The sequence below is a fragment of the Trichomycterus rosablanca genome, chromosome 10, assembly GCF_030014385.1.
Source record: "Trichomycterus rosablanca isolate fTriRos1 chromosome 10, fTriRos1.hap1, whole genome shotgun sequence".
In the NCBI taxonomy this organism is placed as follows: domain Eukaryota; kingdom Metazoa; phylum Chordata; class Actinopteri; order Siluriformes; family Trichomycteridae; genus Trichomycterus; species Trichomycterus rosablanca.
Window position 1 is genome coordinate 34,322,702 of NC_085997.1, and position 18,556 is coordinate 34,341,257.

Below are 18,556 nucleotides of genomic sequence, written 5' to 3' on the forward strand. Positions count from 1 at the left end.
CCGAAAGAACTTCTCCATTATCCACCAGATCTATGTGAGAAGATCACTTCTTCAGTTCCGTACGCAATCTGAACACTTGACGTAGCCCTCGCTTTTATCGCCACTCAAACAATCCAAACTAAAGGCCAAAAGTATCTGGACACCTGACCGTACACTGATCGGTCACTCAATTCCGAAACCATGGGTGCATTGGCTTCACCTTTGCAGCACTATAGTTCAAATTACTATGGAACCGCATGGGACAGTGGTAGCCTAGTAGGTAGAGCTTTGGGCTATCAATTGGAAGGTTAAATAATAAAGGTTAAATAAGCCCTGCAATGCAGCCACTGTTGGGCCCCTGAGCAAGGCCCTTAACCCTCTCGGCTCCAGGGGCGCTGTACAGTGGCTGACCCTGCGCTCTGACCCCAGCTTCCAAACGAGCTGGGACACGTAAGGAACGAATTTCGCTGTACTGCACATGTGTAAATATATATAGGACAAATAAATTCTATTACGAGGGGGACTGGGGGGTCTGACCCTCCTAATCAATACCCCCCACAAAAGTTTGGTTTTGTTTGGTACCCCCAACAACCGCTTATCCAATTAGGGTCTCGGGAGGGTGCTGGAGCCTATCCCAGCTTTTCAGTGGGCGCAAGGCACACAGTAACACCCTGGACGGGACGCCAGTCCATCGCAGGGCAGACACACACACACACACATACACTCACCCATTCACCTATAGGGCAATTCAGTGTCTCCAATTAACCTTGACTGCATGTTTTTGTACTGTCGGAGGAAACCCACACAGACACGGGGAGAACATGCAAACTCCGCACAGAAAGGACCCGGACCGCCCCGCCTGGGGATCGAACCCAGGACCTTTTTGCTGTGAGGCGGCAGTGCTACCCACTAAGCCACCGTGCCGCCCGCACCCCCAACAACTGTTACTGTATAATTCACACTCTGCTTAGAAGGCTTTCCACAACAGTGCTCAGTCGATCAGAAGAACATTTGTGAGGTCAGGCACTGATGCTGACCATACAGTCAGCATTCCAATTAATTCTGGTGTCCAATAAGCCACTGGAGCTCCTTCATATCAACCTCATCATACCATGTCTTTACAAGCATCACTTTGTGCACGGTTCACACATGAACAGGGCAGCGGTAGCTCTGTGGTTACTATACTGGACTAGTAATCAGAAGGTTGTTTGTTCAAGCCCCACCACCAAGTTGCCACTGTTGGTCCCTTGAGCAAGATCCTTAAACCTTGGTTGCTTGAACTGTATTCAGTATAATTGTGTTAAATGACATAAATGTAACTAAACATCTGGACGTAATAATGAGAATGTTTGTGTCCACATACTTTTTGGCCATCTAGTTTAAAGAAAAGCAGCAATACACAATCACTTCAAATGCACTGCTAAACATCTGGCCAGACGTCAATCATGCAGCCTAACCAGTTACCAGCTCTACACATCTATATGCCAGGTACAGTAGGTACAGGACCAGCGCAGACGGGCATCGGGACCACAGAGCCTGGAACAAGAACCATCATCCTACCTTCCTGTACGGCCTGGAACGGGTTGTTGGGTTCGATGAACTTGATGGAGTGAGTGATCTTCTCGCTCTGCAGGATGTCGTCGTTCAGGCTGAGGTCCGAGATGGCCAGCTGAAAGATCTCATCATCCCGCGCGGCGTTCTCCTCAAAGATGGCGCCTGCGGAGAGGAAAGCGAACCAAGCAAAGAGGAATAAACGTTTGACTTTTCCACTCGGCGGCTCGCCATCGAGCGATCAATTCAGTGATTGATTTCTTCCATCTAAACACCGTGAATGAAATTTTCTGTTCCTTCAGCTGAAACCCGGTCTTTAAACAACTTCTGGTAAATAATGAAAGGCCGTTCACACACCTTGCTGAGTCATGTCCTATTGTCCTATTATTAAAAGCCTGGCAGGAGTTTAGTGTTCCTGTTGGCAAGAAAGTGGAGCCTAACAAAATGCTTCGGTATGGAACAGTGGTCTCTTTGCCAAGGTCAAAAAGGATGTTTATTTATTTATTTATTTATTTATTAGGATTTTAACGTCATGTTTTACACACTTTAGTTCCATTCAATTTTGTATCTCCAATTAGCCTGACCGCAAGTCTTTGGACTGTGGGAGGAAACTGGAGCTCCGGGAGGAAACCCACACAGACATGAGGAGAACATGCAAACTCCACATAGAAAGGACCCAGGACCTTCTTGCAGTGAGGCGACAGTGCTACCCACCAAGCCACCGTGTTCCGTTTTGTCCAGGTCAGGAAGGAACACTATCCATTTTATTAGCTCCACTTACCATATAGAAGCACTTTGTAGTTCTACAATTACTGACTGTAGTCCATCTGTTTCTGTGCATACATTTTTAGCCCCCTTTCATGCTGTTCTTCAATGGTCAGGACCCCCACAGGACCACCACAGAGCAGGTATTATTTAGGTGGTGGATCATTCTCAGCACTGCAGTGACACTGACATGGTGGTGGTGTGTTAGTGTGTGTTGTGCTGGTATGAGTGGATCAGACACAGCAGCACTATATACACAGCTCATCTATTGCTGCTGTTTGAGTTGGTTATCGTCTAGACCTTCATCAGTGGTCACAGGACGCTGCCCATGGGGCGCTGTTGGCTGGATATTTTTTGGTTGGTGGACTATTCTCAGTCCAGCAGTGACAGTGAGGTGTTTAAAAACTCCAGCAGCGCTGCTGTATCTGATCCACTCATACCAGCACAACACATACTAACACACCACCACCATGTCAGTGTCACTGCAGTGCTGAGAATGATCCACCACCTAAATAATACCTGCTCTGTGGTGGTCCTGTGGGGCTAACACATTATGTAGAGAAACAGATGGACTACAGTCAGTAATTGTAGAACTACAAAGTGCTTCTATATGGTAAGTGGAGCTGATAAAATGGACAGTGAGTGTAGAAACAAGGAGGTGGTTTTAATGTTATGGATGATCAGGTACAATGAAATTCTTTTTCTATATATCACAGCTTGTTTGGCGCAGGGTCAGCTTTTGTTCGACGCCCCTGGAGCTGATAGGGTAAGGGGTCTTGCTTAAGGGCCCAACAGTGGCTGCATAGCAGAGCCTGGATTTGAACCAACCAAAGGGGAACCTCTCAAACAAGAACTGCACAGGGCAGTTGTGGCCTAGCAGTTAGAGTACTGCACTAGTAATCAGATGGCTGATGGATCAAGCCCCAACACTGCCAGGTTGCCACTGCTGGGTCCTTGAGCAAGGCCCTTCACCCTCAGTTGTTTAGATTGTACACAGAGAATGTAAATGCAATTTTAGAAACATCAGTCCACACCATTTTGGGCTGAAATGAAAAACATCTGGTTCTCTTGATAAACGTCTAAGTGCACGATTATTCCACCCCCAGTCTCACTGCTCGGTGGAACATCGTTTTGTCTTGATAACCTCTAATAAGTGTTTTCGATAAGCAGCTTCTGACGCCTCTCTTGTGTTTTCTTCACTCGTTCTTCTCATGCAAAAGCTTCCACCAGGCTTTATGCTAGAAATGCTTTTCTTAAATCCTATCACAGATTTTCTACAGGATTTAAATCTGGACACTGAGAAGATCCACTCCAGGATATTCCAGGACTGGTTCCTTAACCAAGCTTTGGTGGACTTTGAGGTGAGCATGGGATCATCAGCCTGCTGGAAAGTCCAACTATTATCCACCAAGGTTTAAGTTCAACACATAAGACAGAAGATTCCTCCTTAAAATGTCTTGGTGAGTCAGATGGTCAATAGTGTCAGTTCCTGCAGCTGAAAACCATCTCCATATCATCAGTGACCCACCTTCATGCTGATCGTGGGGATTCTTCTGGTCATAAGCCTCACCTTTCTTGCACCATTTACATCGGCTCAATATAATTCAAGCTTTTGAGGTTTAACGGTCTTGCTCAGGGGCCCAACAGTGGCAGGTTGGTGGTGGTGGAGGGGCTTAATACGCCAACCTTCTGATCACTAGTTCAGTATCTTAACCACTAAGCTACAGCTGCCGAAGATAATCAGACAAACTGCTAATTCGTCACTCCTTACAATTGGATCAGGCAGTGGTAGCTGGTTCAAGTACCACATCTGCCAGGTTGCCACCGTTGGGCCCTTAAGCAAGGCCCTCAACCCTCAATTGCTTAGACTGTATACTGTCACAGTACTGTAAGTCGCTTTGGATAAAGGCGTCTGCCAAGTGCTGTAAATGTAAATGCATCAGAACTATGCAGGTGTATCAAAAAACCTTTGGACCGTTGTAGCCTAGTGATTAAGGTACCGTATTTAGTATTTAGAAGGTCGCTGGTTCAAGCCCCATGACTGCCAGGTTGCCACCGTTGGGCCCTTGAGCAAGGCCCTCAAACCCTCAATTGCTTAGACTGTATACTGTCCCAGTACTGTAAGTCGCTTTGGATAAAGGCGTCTGCTAAATGCCGAAAATGTAAATGTGCTTCTTGGTCAACCTTGCTGCTGCAACAGCGCCTCCTACTGTCTGGTCTAGGTGTCAGCGTAAGTGGTGGAAGAGTACAAAGGGAGAAGTGTGGTCCTCTTTACCTGCCGAGACTCTAATAATCCACCGCCGGCTGGTGTAAAAGACAAAAAGGAGGCGTGTGCTAATGTACGAGCACACAGGGGAATTAGACATATCTAAATTACAGAATAAGACTTCAAACTCCAGTGTTTTCTGTAGATAAAGCAGCTTCTAGGTGTTTATTATAGCATGTAATTATAATTGGCTAATTTAAAGGATTTCGCCTCGCCGTGTTTTGCTGCATGACTGCGCGCATCCCATTAAATTATCCTCGAACCCTCAAGCTTTTTGGGTCCCGCAGTAATGGCGGCCTCCAGGCTTTCTAAACAACATTTAAGGTTCAACAAGAGTAACAAAAGCATGAGCAACTTATCGCTCGGTACACATTTAAACCGCTACATATTAAAGGCTCATTGTTATTAATAGTGCACAATTAGCTTTAGAGTTATTGACATCTTTAGTAAAAATGAGGCGGGGGGGGATTCATTATACGTACATAATTAGCCATCAGTGGAAGTATATATATATATACTTTTTTTTTTTTTTTTTTTTTTAATGAAACTACATTAAAATGATTTTGAACTAGACATGCAGGTATAGAACGATGCAGTAGCTCCTCTGAAGGTAAATGTGTGATGGCCGGTGATGGACCGATGCTCCAGTCATGATGAACGTCCCCTTACTGCCTGAACCCCTGGTCATTTCTGAAATGACTATGTACAGTACGTTAAGTGCCATTACCCTTCACACACTCTCGCCTCCACTCCTCTGAAAAAGCATTACATTAGATTTTGGAGCGTCGCTTTGGCCACCAAGTTGCCACTGTTGGGCCCCTGAGCAAGACCCCTAACCCTCAATTGCTCAAATTGAATTAAATCAATCTGGTAAAAGCCGTAAATGTAAAAACATTCCAATTAATCCCAGAGGCGTTTCTCCAACACCAAACCCATCAAACACCTGCTACATCTGGAAACACTTTCTACAGTTTATCTTATTTAAGTGATTTTATACATCTGCAATTATGAAGAACGTCCTCATACTTTTAACCATATAATACATTCGTAGAAATACATAAATAAAAATACATTTACAGTGGAGTGAAAAGGCATTTACACCCACTGATTTCTGTGCACTTTTTCTGATGTGGAGTTCATTTTAAATATATACGTATATACATGTAATAGATAGATAGATAGATAGATAGATAGATAGATAGATAGATGGATAGACAGACAGAAAGATAGATAGACAGACAGACAGATAGATGGATAGACAGACAGACAGACATGAAGATAGATGGATAGATGGCTGGATAGATGGGTAGACGGACAGATAGATAGATAGATAGATAGATAGATAGATAGATAGATAGATAGATAGATAGATAGATAGATAGATAGATAGATAGATAGATAGATAGATAGATAGATAGATAGATAGACGAACAGACAGATAGATGGATAGATGGATGAATAGATGAATAGACAGACAGATAGAAAGATAGATAGACAGACAGTCAAAGGAACAGACAGACAGACAAGCTGACGGACGGATGGATGGACAGACAAACAAGACAGACAGACAGATTATATAGATAGACAGACTGACAAGACAGACAGACAGAGAAACAGACAAAGACAGAGACAAACAGGCATATAAATAGAACACATCTCAAACCTATAATGCACAACCATAATGAGAAACACAATAAATAGAAAGATAGAATATTCTCGATATTATATAATAGTATATGCATATAGTTTGAGTACACACACACACACACACACACACACACACCATACATACATACAGTATCAACATGTATATTTATGTGAGGTCTTCTGAACCCTCTGCCAATTATTCTCTTTACTCTCGAGGCAGCCAGACCTAATGTTGCTGGACTGTAGTTTTTCCAAGAACTAACACGTCTACACTTATACACTCCGGTCACTTTATTTTCTAAACTCCTAATTTGTTGTTGCAAATTATTATTATTATTATTATTATTATTATTATTATTATTATTATTATTATTATTATTGACTCTATATTTGTATATAGCAGTTCCGCTGTATATCCCTTCCTTATTGTTTTTTTCTATTGTTTTGAATGGTTGTGCAGTATGTGTAGTGTTGTGTATCTGCTGCTGTAAGGAAATGAATAAAGTATCTATCTATCTGTCTGTCTAAGTATCTATCTATCTATCTATCTATCTATCTATCTATCTATCGATCTATCTATCTATCTATCTATCTATCTATCTATCGATCTATCTATCGATCTATCGATCTATCGTTCGATCTATCGATCTATCGATCTATCTATCTATCTGTCTGTCTGTCTGTCTGTCTGTCTGTCTGTCTGTCTGTCTGTCTGCCTGCCTGTCTGTCTGTCTGTCTGTCTGTCTGCCTATCTATCTATACATACTGTACATACATACACACATAAAAATGCAGCATATAAATATAGTTATAGAAGTATTAATAGTACTAACAAAAACAACAACAACAACAATAACAACAATAATAATAATAATAACAACAATAATAATAATAATAATAATTGCTTTGAGTAACACAAAACTAGTTTTGACTAGTTTCGGATAAATCAGGCAAATATACTCTCCTCTGTCCAGATCTAGGTCCCGAGCAGCAGAAGACTAATTGGCTACACTAAATTAGGAGACAAAGAGAGAAAATGCAGAAATAAAATAGTAAAAAAAAAAAAAGAGAGAGAGAGAAAAAAATAAATTGGACGCTGTTCCTAATTAATAAGTTTAGGCGTTTCAGCCTCATGCGTCGCTACCGAATACAAAAATCAATCATACAGCGTAAACGCTCTGCTTCCAACTTTGTGACAACAGTTTAACCCTTTAATGTTTAAAAAATTCATTCTTCACTTTTCTTAGTTTCTTGGTCATAAAACAACAAAAACTATTAATATTTTCACTAGTGCACACAGTATTTTTAATGAGCCTATAACAAACAGTTGAGATGATCACAAAAATGATGCAACTTTTCATGGATGATTTTCCAGCTGCAGCTTCAAGTTAACATAAAGGTTAGAGAGGCTGTTTTCTTAAAATCTACCAATATAACTGAGTTTAACACGTCAAACAAGGACTAAATACGACCCAAACAGAATGGTTGAGCAGACCATTAAAGGGTTGGAAGGCTCTTTCAGTGTTGCTAACTATATTTAGCGAGTTTTCAGACCCCTCTAGTGATTTTTTTTCTAGTGGAAAGCTTCCTTGAAGAGTTGAGGCTGTTGTTGCTGTATGGGACAAACACACCAGTGTCCAACAGCTTGCTGATAATTAGATAAATCTAATTTACACCGATTAGCCATAACATTAAAACCACCTCCTCGTTTCTACAATCACTGTCCATTTTATCAGCTCCACTTACCATATAGAAGCACTTTGTAGTTCTACAATTACTGACTGTAGTCCATCTGTTTCTCTGCATGCTTTGTTAGCCCCCTTTCACCCTGTTCTTCAATGGTCAGGACCCCCACAGGACCACCACAGAGCAGGTATTATTTAGGTGGTGGATCATTCTCAGCACTGCAATGACACTGACATGGTGGTGGTGTGTTAGTGTGTGTTGTGCTGGTATGAGTGGATCAGACACAGCAGCACTGCTGGAGTTTTAAAACACCTCACTGTCACTGCTGGACTGAGAATAGTCCACCAACCAAAAATATTCAGCCAACAGCGCCCCGTGGGCAGCGTCCTGTGACCACTGATGAGGGTCTAGAAGATGACCGACTCAAACAGCAGCAATAGATGAGCGATCGTCTCTGACTTTACATCTACAAGGTGGACCAACTAGGTAGGAGTGTCTAATAGAGTGGACAGTGAGTGGACACGGTCAGTGTCACTGCAGTGCTGAGAATGATCCACCACCCAAATAATACCTGCTCTGTGGGGGTCCTGACCATTGAAGAACAGCATGAAAGAGGGCTAACAAAGTATGTAGAGAAACAGATGGACTACAGTCAGTAGTCAGGAACTGATAAAATGGACAGTGAGTGTAGAAACAAGGAGGTGGTTTTAATGTTATGGATGATCAGTGTTTATTGTAATGTAAAGCTCATGAATTACAGCAGATTTTCTTTTTAAAAAATGAATGAATCGATTGAAAAATCCACTAAGATTTTTAAAATATTAAAGCTGTTTAAACTCAAACTGCACACGCTGTAATATTCATTCTAGGTAAACTCATTACATGGAATATTAAATAGAAGCGGTTAGCAACACGCGCTACACGCTGCAACACAATTATTGACTTTTTCCCTTCCAAACACACTGATGAACAACCTGACGGGGTTCGAATTTGTGCAGAACGAGGTGGTGGTGGTGGGGGGTTGTTCTCCCTGCACCCGTCATCCAGGTGGTGGACAGGGCGGTGCAGGCGGGCCGTGGCTGATGTATAACGGTGGCGTGAAGCTGATTTAGCGGGAATGGATGTGTCGCATCTGCTCATTCCGTCCTCCCAATTTAGCGGGTTTGGAGAGCGGAGAATCACGGCGTCCCACCTCAAATGGTCTCTCATCAGCCGTGCCACCCTCAGGACGGAGCGATTTTTCTTCTTCCCGTGCTCTCCGAGCAGGCGGGCGAGTGTAATAGTGAGTGGATTGGACACATGAGACGTGACGCTTGGTTATTTTTGGGTTATTCGGGGGTGATTGGAGGGGTCACGGGACTCTGTCACATGGAACCAAATACACCAGGGTCTAAAATTAAGTCTAGGATCAAGTACAGATTTGATACATTCACATTTTCAGCATTTAGATGATGCTTTAATCCAAAGCGACTTACAGTACTGTGACAGTATACAGTCTAAGCAATTGAAGGTTAAGGGCCTGTCTTAAGGGCCCAACAGTGGCAACCTGACAGTGGTGGGGATTAAACCAGTGACCTTTTGATTACTAGTCCAGTATCCTAACTACTAGGCTACAACTGACTGATGCGTGTCTGCTTCTGACCTCTAGGACCGGAGCTGTCCACCCCGAATATAGACAAAAGCGCTGAGCTTGGGGGTTCCAGGTCATAGAAACTTGTGGTGATCAGGGATGTTTGGTTGCTGTTGTCCGATCACTCAGGTTTGATGACGGTGGGGAAGGTGGGCGCTGATGTCCTGTAAAAGCCTTCATGACCTTGTTACCTTCATGACCTTGTAATAATTAGGGGTGCCAGAGTCTAATGCTACATTTTACTCTTAACGATTTTACATTGTAACTACATCTTCTGTTGTTTTACCCCGAGGTGTTTCTGACGAAAACCTGTTTACCCTCCCGAGGTTAAAGCCTGCAAGTCGAGACTGCCGTGCCAACAATGCTGCTCCTGCTAGATGTGACAGAGACCTGCTGTGTTTACACTGAAAATGTCAAGAACTCACTACAAACTTTATTAAAGACTGGACTGAATAATAAAAAACTCCAATTCTTTACAATATTAGACTAATTGTGTTTGAATGATTTGTGTAAATCCTATTTATTCAAATGATCCTCCAGGCCGCCCAAGAAGGATGAAGGTCCCTGCTGAGTCTGGTTCCTCTCAAGGTTTCTTCCTGTATTTTTAAGGGAGTTTTTCCTTGCCACTGTCGCCCTCGGCTTGCTCAATGGGGTTTTTTGGTCTGTTGGTCCTGGATGCTGTAAAGTTGCTTTGAGACAATGTCCATTGTAAAAAGCGCCATACAAATAACATTGACTTGACTAGTTAAAGTACTAGTCCTTCATGTATTAACGGTTTGTACTTCAAAAAAGAGCAACCCGTAGCTTAGCGGTTAAGGTTACTGGACTTCCTGTGAAAGCCTTCATGACCTTGTTACCTGCTCGCTCTCCCTTTTAGTTATGCTGTAATAATTAGGGCTGCCGGAGTCTAAAACTCTCTGTAAAACTGTTTTACTCAACTAGCATTGTACATTATTAACTACATTCTTTGTTGTTTTACCCCGAGGGCATTCTGATGGAAACCTGTTTACCCGCCGAGGTTAAGAATTAAAGTCGAGACTGCCGTGACAACTATGCTGCTCCTGCCGGATGTGACGGGTCTGGAGTAATTGCACCAAGAATGACAAGAAATCACTACAGACTTTATTGAAGACTAGAGCGAAGAACAACTCTATTATTATTTCTCTATTTATCTATTTATTACCAGTTATAACTTTTAGATCATTTAATTCTGTGTTTGTATGCTCTGTGTAAATCGTGTATTTACTTAAAGTTTCCTCCAGGCCACCCAAGAAGGATGGGCCCTGCTGAGTCTGGTTCCTCTCAAGGTTTCTTCCTGTAATTTTCAGGGAGTTTTTCCTTGCCACAGTCGCCCTCGGCTTGCTCAACAGGGGCAGGGTTTTTTTTGTATCTGTTGGTCCTGGATTTTGTAAAGTTGCTTTGAGACAATGTCTATTGTAAAAAGCGCTATATAAATAAACTTGACTTGACTTGACTTGACTAGTAATCAGAAAGTCACTGGTTCAAGCCCCACCACTGCCAGGTTGCTGCTGTTGGGCCCTTGCGCAAGGTCCTTAACCCTCAATAGCTCAGACTGTTAACTTTATACTGTAAGTCGCTTTGAATAAAGGTGTCTGCTAATATAATATAAAGTATATTTAATATTTAATAAAGGTGCGAAAATTGTAGAACGTCAAATGTAATTTTAGCTTTCAATCTGAAATAAAAAATAATAAATAAATAATTTTATAAATAATAAAAAATTAAATAAAAAAATAAAAATAAATTCAAAATTAACAAAAAAATGTTTAAATTAAAAAAATTATTATTTTATTATTAAAATTTATTATTTCATTTTTTAAAAATCCTACACAGACTTTTAAAATGCAAACCTGATCTTTATGGACCTTTCTTTGGAACCAAGACCTTCCCCAAACTGTTGCCTCAAAGTAAAAAAAAAATGTACAGCTGATTTCATAAACAATGGGTTAGCAATGGGTGCGACTAACAAATGTAAAACTCAGCAATTAGAAGGGGCGTCTACATACTTTTGGCCGTATTATGTGAGATTTTATTGCATCTTTAGAAAGAAAATTATGAGTTAAGTGTCTTTCTGTGCCAACTGTACCCATTCTGCAGTGTGACTATAAATACAGCTCCGGAGGAGATCTGCTGAATAGTGAAAGAACCCCCTTCAACCAACCCCCCCCCCCTTCCCATCCCAACAAAAACTTACCCACTCTGCCCACACTGCTTCTCTCAAAAAGAAAAAAACCCAAACCTATAAGGAACTGGGTACACCGCAAAATCTACCACATTCAGTCGATTCATCCCTGGCAGCCCGTCTGAATAAAGTGGCATCACAAAGGATGCGCCGGCGCCAAAAGGTACGGACGGACCTGCTCTGACGCCTCCAGCGACTGATTCGCTTCTTAAAATTTCTCTCACGTTGAGTACAGAGTCGAAGCTTCAATCCTGGAGGGGAGCGCGTGGGGGTTTGGGGGGGGGGGGGGGGTATACTGTGCCCTCCCACACACAGACTTGGATTTATTCAGTGCCAGCCAAATCCAGTGCCACTAGATGCATCTCTGTTTTTTTTTTTTTTTAACTGCACGAGGCTGAAGACGGAACTTCAGGGGAGAGTTCAGACTCGGAAACGTCAACCGAAGGAATAATGAAAGCGCAGACGGTTCGAGCAACAGGTGGATAATCGTCCACCTGATAGTCCAGTAGAGCCCGAGAGCATCAGGGTGTTGAGATTTGGGGTGTTTGAGCCCAAAACCTTTAAAGGATTTACCAAAACAATAAATCTGAGCCATCTGATCTGAATATGAATTAAGAACAAGGTCTGTAGTGCACCAACTGCACAAACAGTGCAAACCATCAACATGCACAGTTCCTGCTCCACACGTGCACTGGTTTATTTACTGCTAATCAAATTTACCTTTAATTCCTTTTAATTTCATTTTAATCATGTGTGCTAGATTTTTATTCTTTTATTTTTTTTTATTCAGAACCACAAAATGTACATTTAATATATTTTTATATTATACTGCATTATTATTTATTATTTATAAACATAGTATATACAGTGGTAGTCTAGTGGGTAGAGCTTTGGGCTATCAATCAGAAGATTGTCGATTCAAATCTAGCTCTGCCACGCAGCCACTGTTGGGCCCTTGAGCAAGGCCCTTAACCCACTCGGCTTCAGGGGCACCACACAATGGCTAACCCTGAGCCAAACAAGCTTACAAACAAGCTGAATACAGTTTGAGCAATTAAGGGTTAAGGGCCTTGCTCAGGAGCCCAACAATGGCAACTTTGGTGATGGTGGGGCTTAAACGGCCAACCTTCTGATTATTAGTCCAGTGCCTTAACCGCTGAGCTACCACTGCCTGATCATGGTCACTTATTTATTTGTTTGTTTATTTATTCTATGTAGCTATACTGTATTTGTTTATTTGCTTGTTTATGTATATTTAGTAATATTGATTTGTTTAATTATGTATATTTAGCAATAGTTATATTTATTTATTTGTTTTATGCATAATTAGCTATATTCTTTATTTGTGTACCTTTTTTTTACATTTTCGGCATTTAGCAGAAGCTTTCATCCAAAGCGACTTACAGTACTGTGACAGTATACTGTCTAAGCAATTGAAGGTTAAGGGCCTTGTTTAGGGGCCCAACAGTGGCAGCTTTGGTGACGGTGGGGCTTAAACGGGCAACCTTCTGATTACTAGTCCAGTTCCTTAATCACTGAGCTACCACTGCTTAATCAGGGTCACTTATTTATTTGTTTGTTTATTTATTCTATGTAGCTATACTGTATTTGTTTATTTGTTTGATTATGTATATTTGGCTATATTGTTTATTTGTGTATATTTAGCTATAGCTATTTATTTGTTTTATGCATAATTAGCTGTATTCTTTGTTTATTTATTTGTGTACCTTTTTTTTTTTACATTTTTGGCATTTAGCAGATGCTTTCATTTAAAGCGACTTACAGTACTGTGACAGTATATTGTCTAAGCAATTAAAGGTTAAGAGCCTTGCTCAGGGGCCCAACAGTGGCAGCTTTGGTGATGATGGGGCTTAAACAGGCAACCTTCTGATTACTAGTCCAGTACCTTAATCGCTGAGCTACCATTGCTTAATCATGGTCACTTATTTATTTATTTATTCTATGTAGCTATAGTGTATTTGTTTATTTGCTTGTTTATGTATATTTGGCTATAACTATATTTATTTGTTTGTTTTAGGCATAATGTGTGTAAAATTTTTTTACATTTTCAGCATTTAGTGGATGCTTTTATCCAAAGCGACTTACAGTACTGTGACAGTATATCGTCAAAGCAATTGAAGGTTAAGGGCCTTGCTCAAGGGCCCAACAGTGGCAACGTGGCAGTGGTGGGGCTTAAACCAGTGACCCTTTATTTACTAATTATTTACTAGACTACAACTACGTATTTATGTATAGCCTATCAGTTACATTCATTTGTTTGCTTATTTATGTATATTGTTTACTCATGCAATGCTGTGCCAAACTGTACTTAATCACGGTTACTTCTTTTTATTGATTTGTTTATTTTATTTAATTATTTATTTACATGCATTTCTTTACTCCCAACCAGCTTAAAAAAATGAATAAATAATTAAATAAATAAATACCTGATCTTCTAATTCTGATTTTTTATCCTTCAGTATATCGTGATATATCATAAATCACACACTCCTTACATGCAGGACTACTGAGGACTGTAGAAGGACCGACCCCCCCCCCCCCCCCCCCCCCATGTTTAACATGTTCTATGTTTAACAGAACCGCAGGAGCGACTTTATTCTGATGGAACCGCGTTCATGATCAGTGCGCGTTTTATTTTATTTTATTGTATTTTAATTTGTCCTGAACAGCTTAATAATATCCTGATAAACAGTTTATAAACAAAACAGAGGAGTGTATAACAAGATGTTTTCTGGTGCTTTTCACCCTAAATTAATTGCAGGCACCTGAATTTTAACACACGGTTTTATTGCAGCCGCGCACTGTGAACGCGCACGACTTCAGTGCATTAAATCCACAGTGCACGCAACTCGTGCTCAGTGCGCGCTCATGGCAATCGCTCCTTTCCATTAAATAAATTAATAAATACATAAAAGCATAAATAAATAAAAAACACTTTTTAATAATGCGTTTAATTCTGCGTTTTATGTCGCCATGAAATCTGTGCGGGTGTCACGATAAATCGTGCGCTTTTTAACTCTTTATAAGCAAGATAGGACCGTATGAAACGCGCGCGCGCGCGCACACACACACACACACACAGACAGACTTGGGTCTGTTCAGCCCGAGCCAGGACCCAACAAGATGCATCTCCCCAAATTATTCGCACCCGCACGCACCGCACACGCGCAATATCAGTGCGCTGAATTTTGCGGTCCTGTTGCTGTGAATGTGCGCGACTTTATCACCGCTTTATTGCAGCCGCCGTGCACGCAACAACGTGCGCAAACGTGCGCCCTGACCGCATCTGCATTAAAGCACTGACTCGAGCAGGAGCGCGGAGTGTACGGAGCGAGGGGCGAGCTGCTTACCGATGTGAATGATGGAGTCGGCTCGCGCGCAGTCGCACCGCAGCATCCCGAAAGCCACGCAGATCAGCAGCAGCAGCTCCATGTCCGAGGTCCCCGCGCGCCACGCATCCACGCATCCACATCCACGCGACTCCGGTCCCTCTCCCACTCCCCGGCGCGCGCGCGTTCGCTCGCTCGCTCGCTCTGGCAGTCCTCGCTCGGTCCCCGGTGCTCGTGCACGGTGCCCGGTGCCCGTATTTCCCTTGGCGTATGAGTATGTAGTATAATCCTCTGGTTTTGGGATTTCGGGTGAGAAAGTGGGTCCTTTAAACGGAAAGGAATCACGCGCGCGGTGCAGTGCGCGTCAAGAGGTCCTGGAGCAAAATTAGGGATCCTTCTCAGCGTAGCTCGCGCCGAGTCTGAGGAGCATGAAGAGGAGGAGGACCGCGCGCTCTCTCTCTTTCTCTCTCTCGCGCTCTCTCTCTCGCGCACCGTCTCTCTCTATATCACCGTGTCACGTGACTGCGGAGGCGCTCTAATGCGGAGAGCCGCGCGCGCCTCAGACAGCGACTCACAGACGCCGATGGAGATGGACCAGAGGTGATCACGGAGCACCGAGAGGAGAGGAGAGGAGATGCTCCTGCGTTTTGTGATTCGGTGATGTGCGCGCGTATGCGTCCGCGGGTGCGGGTGCATGTGCACGTATTTCCGAGACCATCATCTCCGCTGGACTTTTATCGCGCGCCCGGTCCGGTCCGGTCCGGGTCCAGTTCTGGAGAACAGGCTCGAGCTTCAAGTTTGCATGAATATTTCACGCGCATCAGCACGGTCCGCACCGTATACGTTAAGGAGGTTTGCGGACAAGTTTATGGACACGTGCACGTGCATTGGGCAACAATTTGCAGTGCGCGCACACCCGGGATGGACTTGTATACCACGTTTTGACGCGCGCCCGACGCGCGAACTTCGCACGCCGTGCAGGATGCAAAGGATGGAAAGAAGCAAAGCCGTGCGCGCTCCGTGAGCAACCAGGGGCGAGTGTTTAATCGGATTTACACACATCATCCGGGGGAAAAACGGCACGGTAACCCAAGGACCTGATGAATGCGCGTTCACACCACAAGTCACTGCTGCTTCAACACATCGCGACATGGAACAACGGGCGCATACATGCTTCAAGTGAGATCATTTCTAGCATAATGCACGCAAAACTAAAGGCAGTTGAAGCTTAGCGATTACGGTACCGAACTAGTAATCAAAAGGTCGCTGGTTCAAGCCCCATCACTGCCAAGTTGCCACTGTTGGGCCCCTGAGCAAGGCCCTTAACCCTCAATTGCTTAGACTGTATACTGTCACTGTACTGTAAGTCACTTTGGATAAAAGGCGTCTGCTAAATGCTGAAAATGTAAATGTAACACTTAAACATATAGAAGGAAGAACAGTGTTGTAGTGTGGGTGCTGCACAACATGTGTCTTAAGAACCTGGGTTCAAGTCGCGCTCTCTCTCTCTCCCCCAGGTGCTTGCTGGACATTGGCTGCTCTGTATTCACCAGATGCTTTTTATACAAAGCGACTTACAGTACTGTGATAGTGTATTGTCTTAGGGGCCTTGTTCAAGGGCCCAACAGTGGCAAACTTGCAGTGGTGAGGCTTGAACCAGCAACCTTTCAATTACTAGTCCAGTACCTTAACCGCTAGGCTACAACTGCCCCTGTGTGAGTAAGTGAGTGAGTGAGTGAGTGAGTAAGGATAAGGTACTTATATAAATGGATTGGTGAGAACATGAAACATACAGATGGAAGTCCTGCAGTCTTGGGCTCATAACTAATACAACCCAGTGCTGAAATAAAATGTTCTCTGTATCTGCCCAAATTTAATCCTAGTACTCTATTTACCTACCACTAGGTGGATTGGCTGGTTTTAAAAATGGTTACTGTGAAATACCACTGGGTGCACATGAGTCGGTGGGTGATTCTGCACTTGGTGCATATTTCAGAATCTAGACATGTCTCTCTTTGTCTGTACTTGGTGACCATTGGATGCTCTAAATTAGCCTCTAAATGTGAGTGAGTGAGTGAGTGTTTGAGTGAGTGAGTGAGAGTGATTTTGAGTGGTCAATTGTCCAGACTTTTTAATGCCAGAGCATTAGAGCATTCACGGGCAGGACGTGACTCCCAAGAATCAGTACAGTGGCATAAACTAGAAGGTTAATGATTTACCAGTAAAATGGCATTCTGGGAAATATAGTTTCTAATCAAATTGGCATCACAGATTCCGTTTTCTCTGTCTATGTTCAAAGAAATATTTTTTTGTTAAAAATCTTCTACCACATCCATAAATTTGTTCTAATAAAATAACAAATATTTATGTTACTGTGGGTGACAATAGGCACAGCAGGATGCAAAGGTGCATGCAAAAACACAAAGATGCATGCAAAAACACAAAGACGTATGCAAAAACACAAAGATGTAAGCAAAAACACAAAGATGCATGCAAAAATGCCAAGGTAACGCAAGCAAAAATGCAAAGGTGGTGCATTAAAAAACAAAGATGCCTATAAAAACGCAATGATGTCTGCACAAACGAAAAGATGTCTGCACAAATGCAAAGATATCTGCACAAGCGCAAAGGTGGTGCATGCAAAAATGTGAAGATGACTGTACAAACGCAAAGGTGGCGTTTGCAAAAATGCAAAGATGTCTGCAAAAACGCACAAATGCAAAGGTGCAAAAGGTGACGCATGCAAAAACGTGAAGATGTCTGTACAAACGCAAAGGTGGCGTATGCAAAAACGCAAAGATGTCTGCACAAATGCAAATATGTCTACACACGTGAAGATGTCTGCACAAACGCAAAGGTGACGCATGCAAAAACTTGAAGATGTCTGCACAAACGCAAAGGTGGCATATGCATAAATGCAAAGCCGTCTGCACAAACGCAAAGGTGGCATATGTAAAAACACAAAGGTGCATGCAAAACGCAAAGTGGTCTGCAAAAATGCACAAACACAAAGTTGTCTGAAAAAACGCACAAACGCAAAGATGTCTGCACAAGCGCAAAGGTGGCGCATGAAAAAACGTGAAGATGTCTGCACAAACGTGAAGATGTCTGCACAAACGCAAAGATGTCTGCACAAAAGCAAAGGTGGCGCACGCAACAACGTGAAGATGTCTGTAAAATGCAAAAGTGCATGCAAAAACACAAAGATGTCTGCACAAACGCAAAGGTGGCATATGTAAAAACACAAAGGTGCATGCAAAACGCAAAGTGGTCTGCAAAAATGCACAAACACAAAGCTGTCTGCAAAAACGCACAAACGCAAAGGTGTCTGCACAAGCGCAAAGGTGACGCACGCAACAACGTGAAGATGTCTGTAAATGCAAAAGTGCATGCAAAACACAAAGATGTCTGCACAAACGCAAAGGTGGCGTATCCAAAAACAAAAAATGTCAGCAAAAATGCAAAAACTTGAAGATGTC

At 42.6% G+C, this 18,556-nt stretch overlaps 1 protein-coding gene across 1 annotated transcript in view; it reads right to left on the minus strand.

Annotated features, from left to right (window-relative positions):
• Nucleotides 1-15,422, minus strand: part of grid1b (glutamate receptor, ionotropic, delta 1b) — a 447,082-nt gene extending 431,660 nt beyond the window's left edge. The window contains exons 1-2 of the mRNA XM_063003856.1: nucleotides 15,099-15,422; nucleotides 1,540-1,695 (exon numbers count right to left, since the gene is read on the minus strand). Of these exons, the coding sequence (XP_062859926.1) occupies nucleotides 1,540-1,695; nucleotides 15,099-15,180 (238 nt within the window). The 5' untranslated portion in view covers nucleotides 15,181-15,422. The remainder of the gene's footprint in view (nucleotides 1-1,539; nucleotides 1,696-15,098) is intronic.
• Between the last annotated feature and the right edge of the window lie 3,134 nt (nucleotides 15,423-18,556).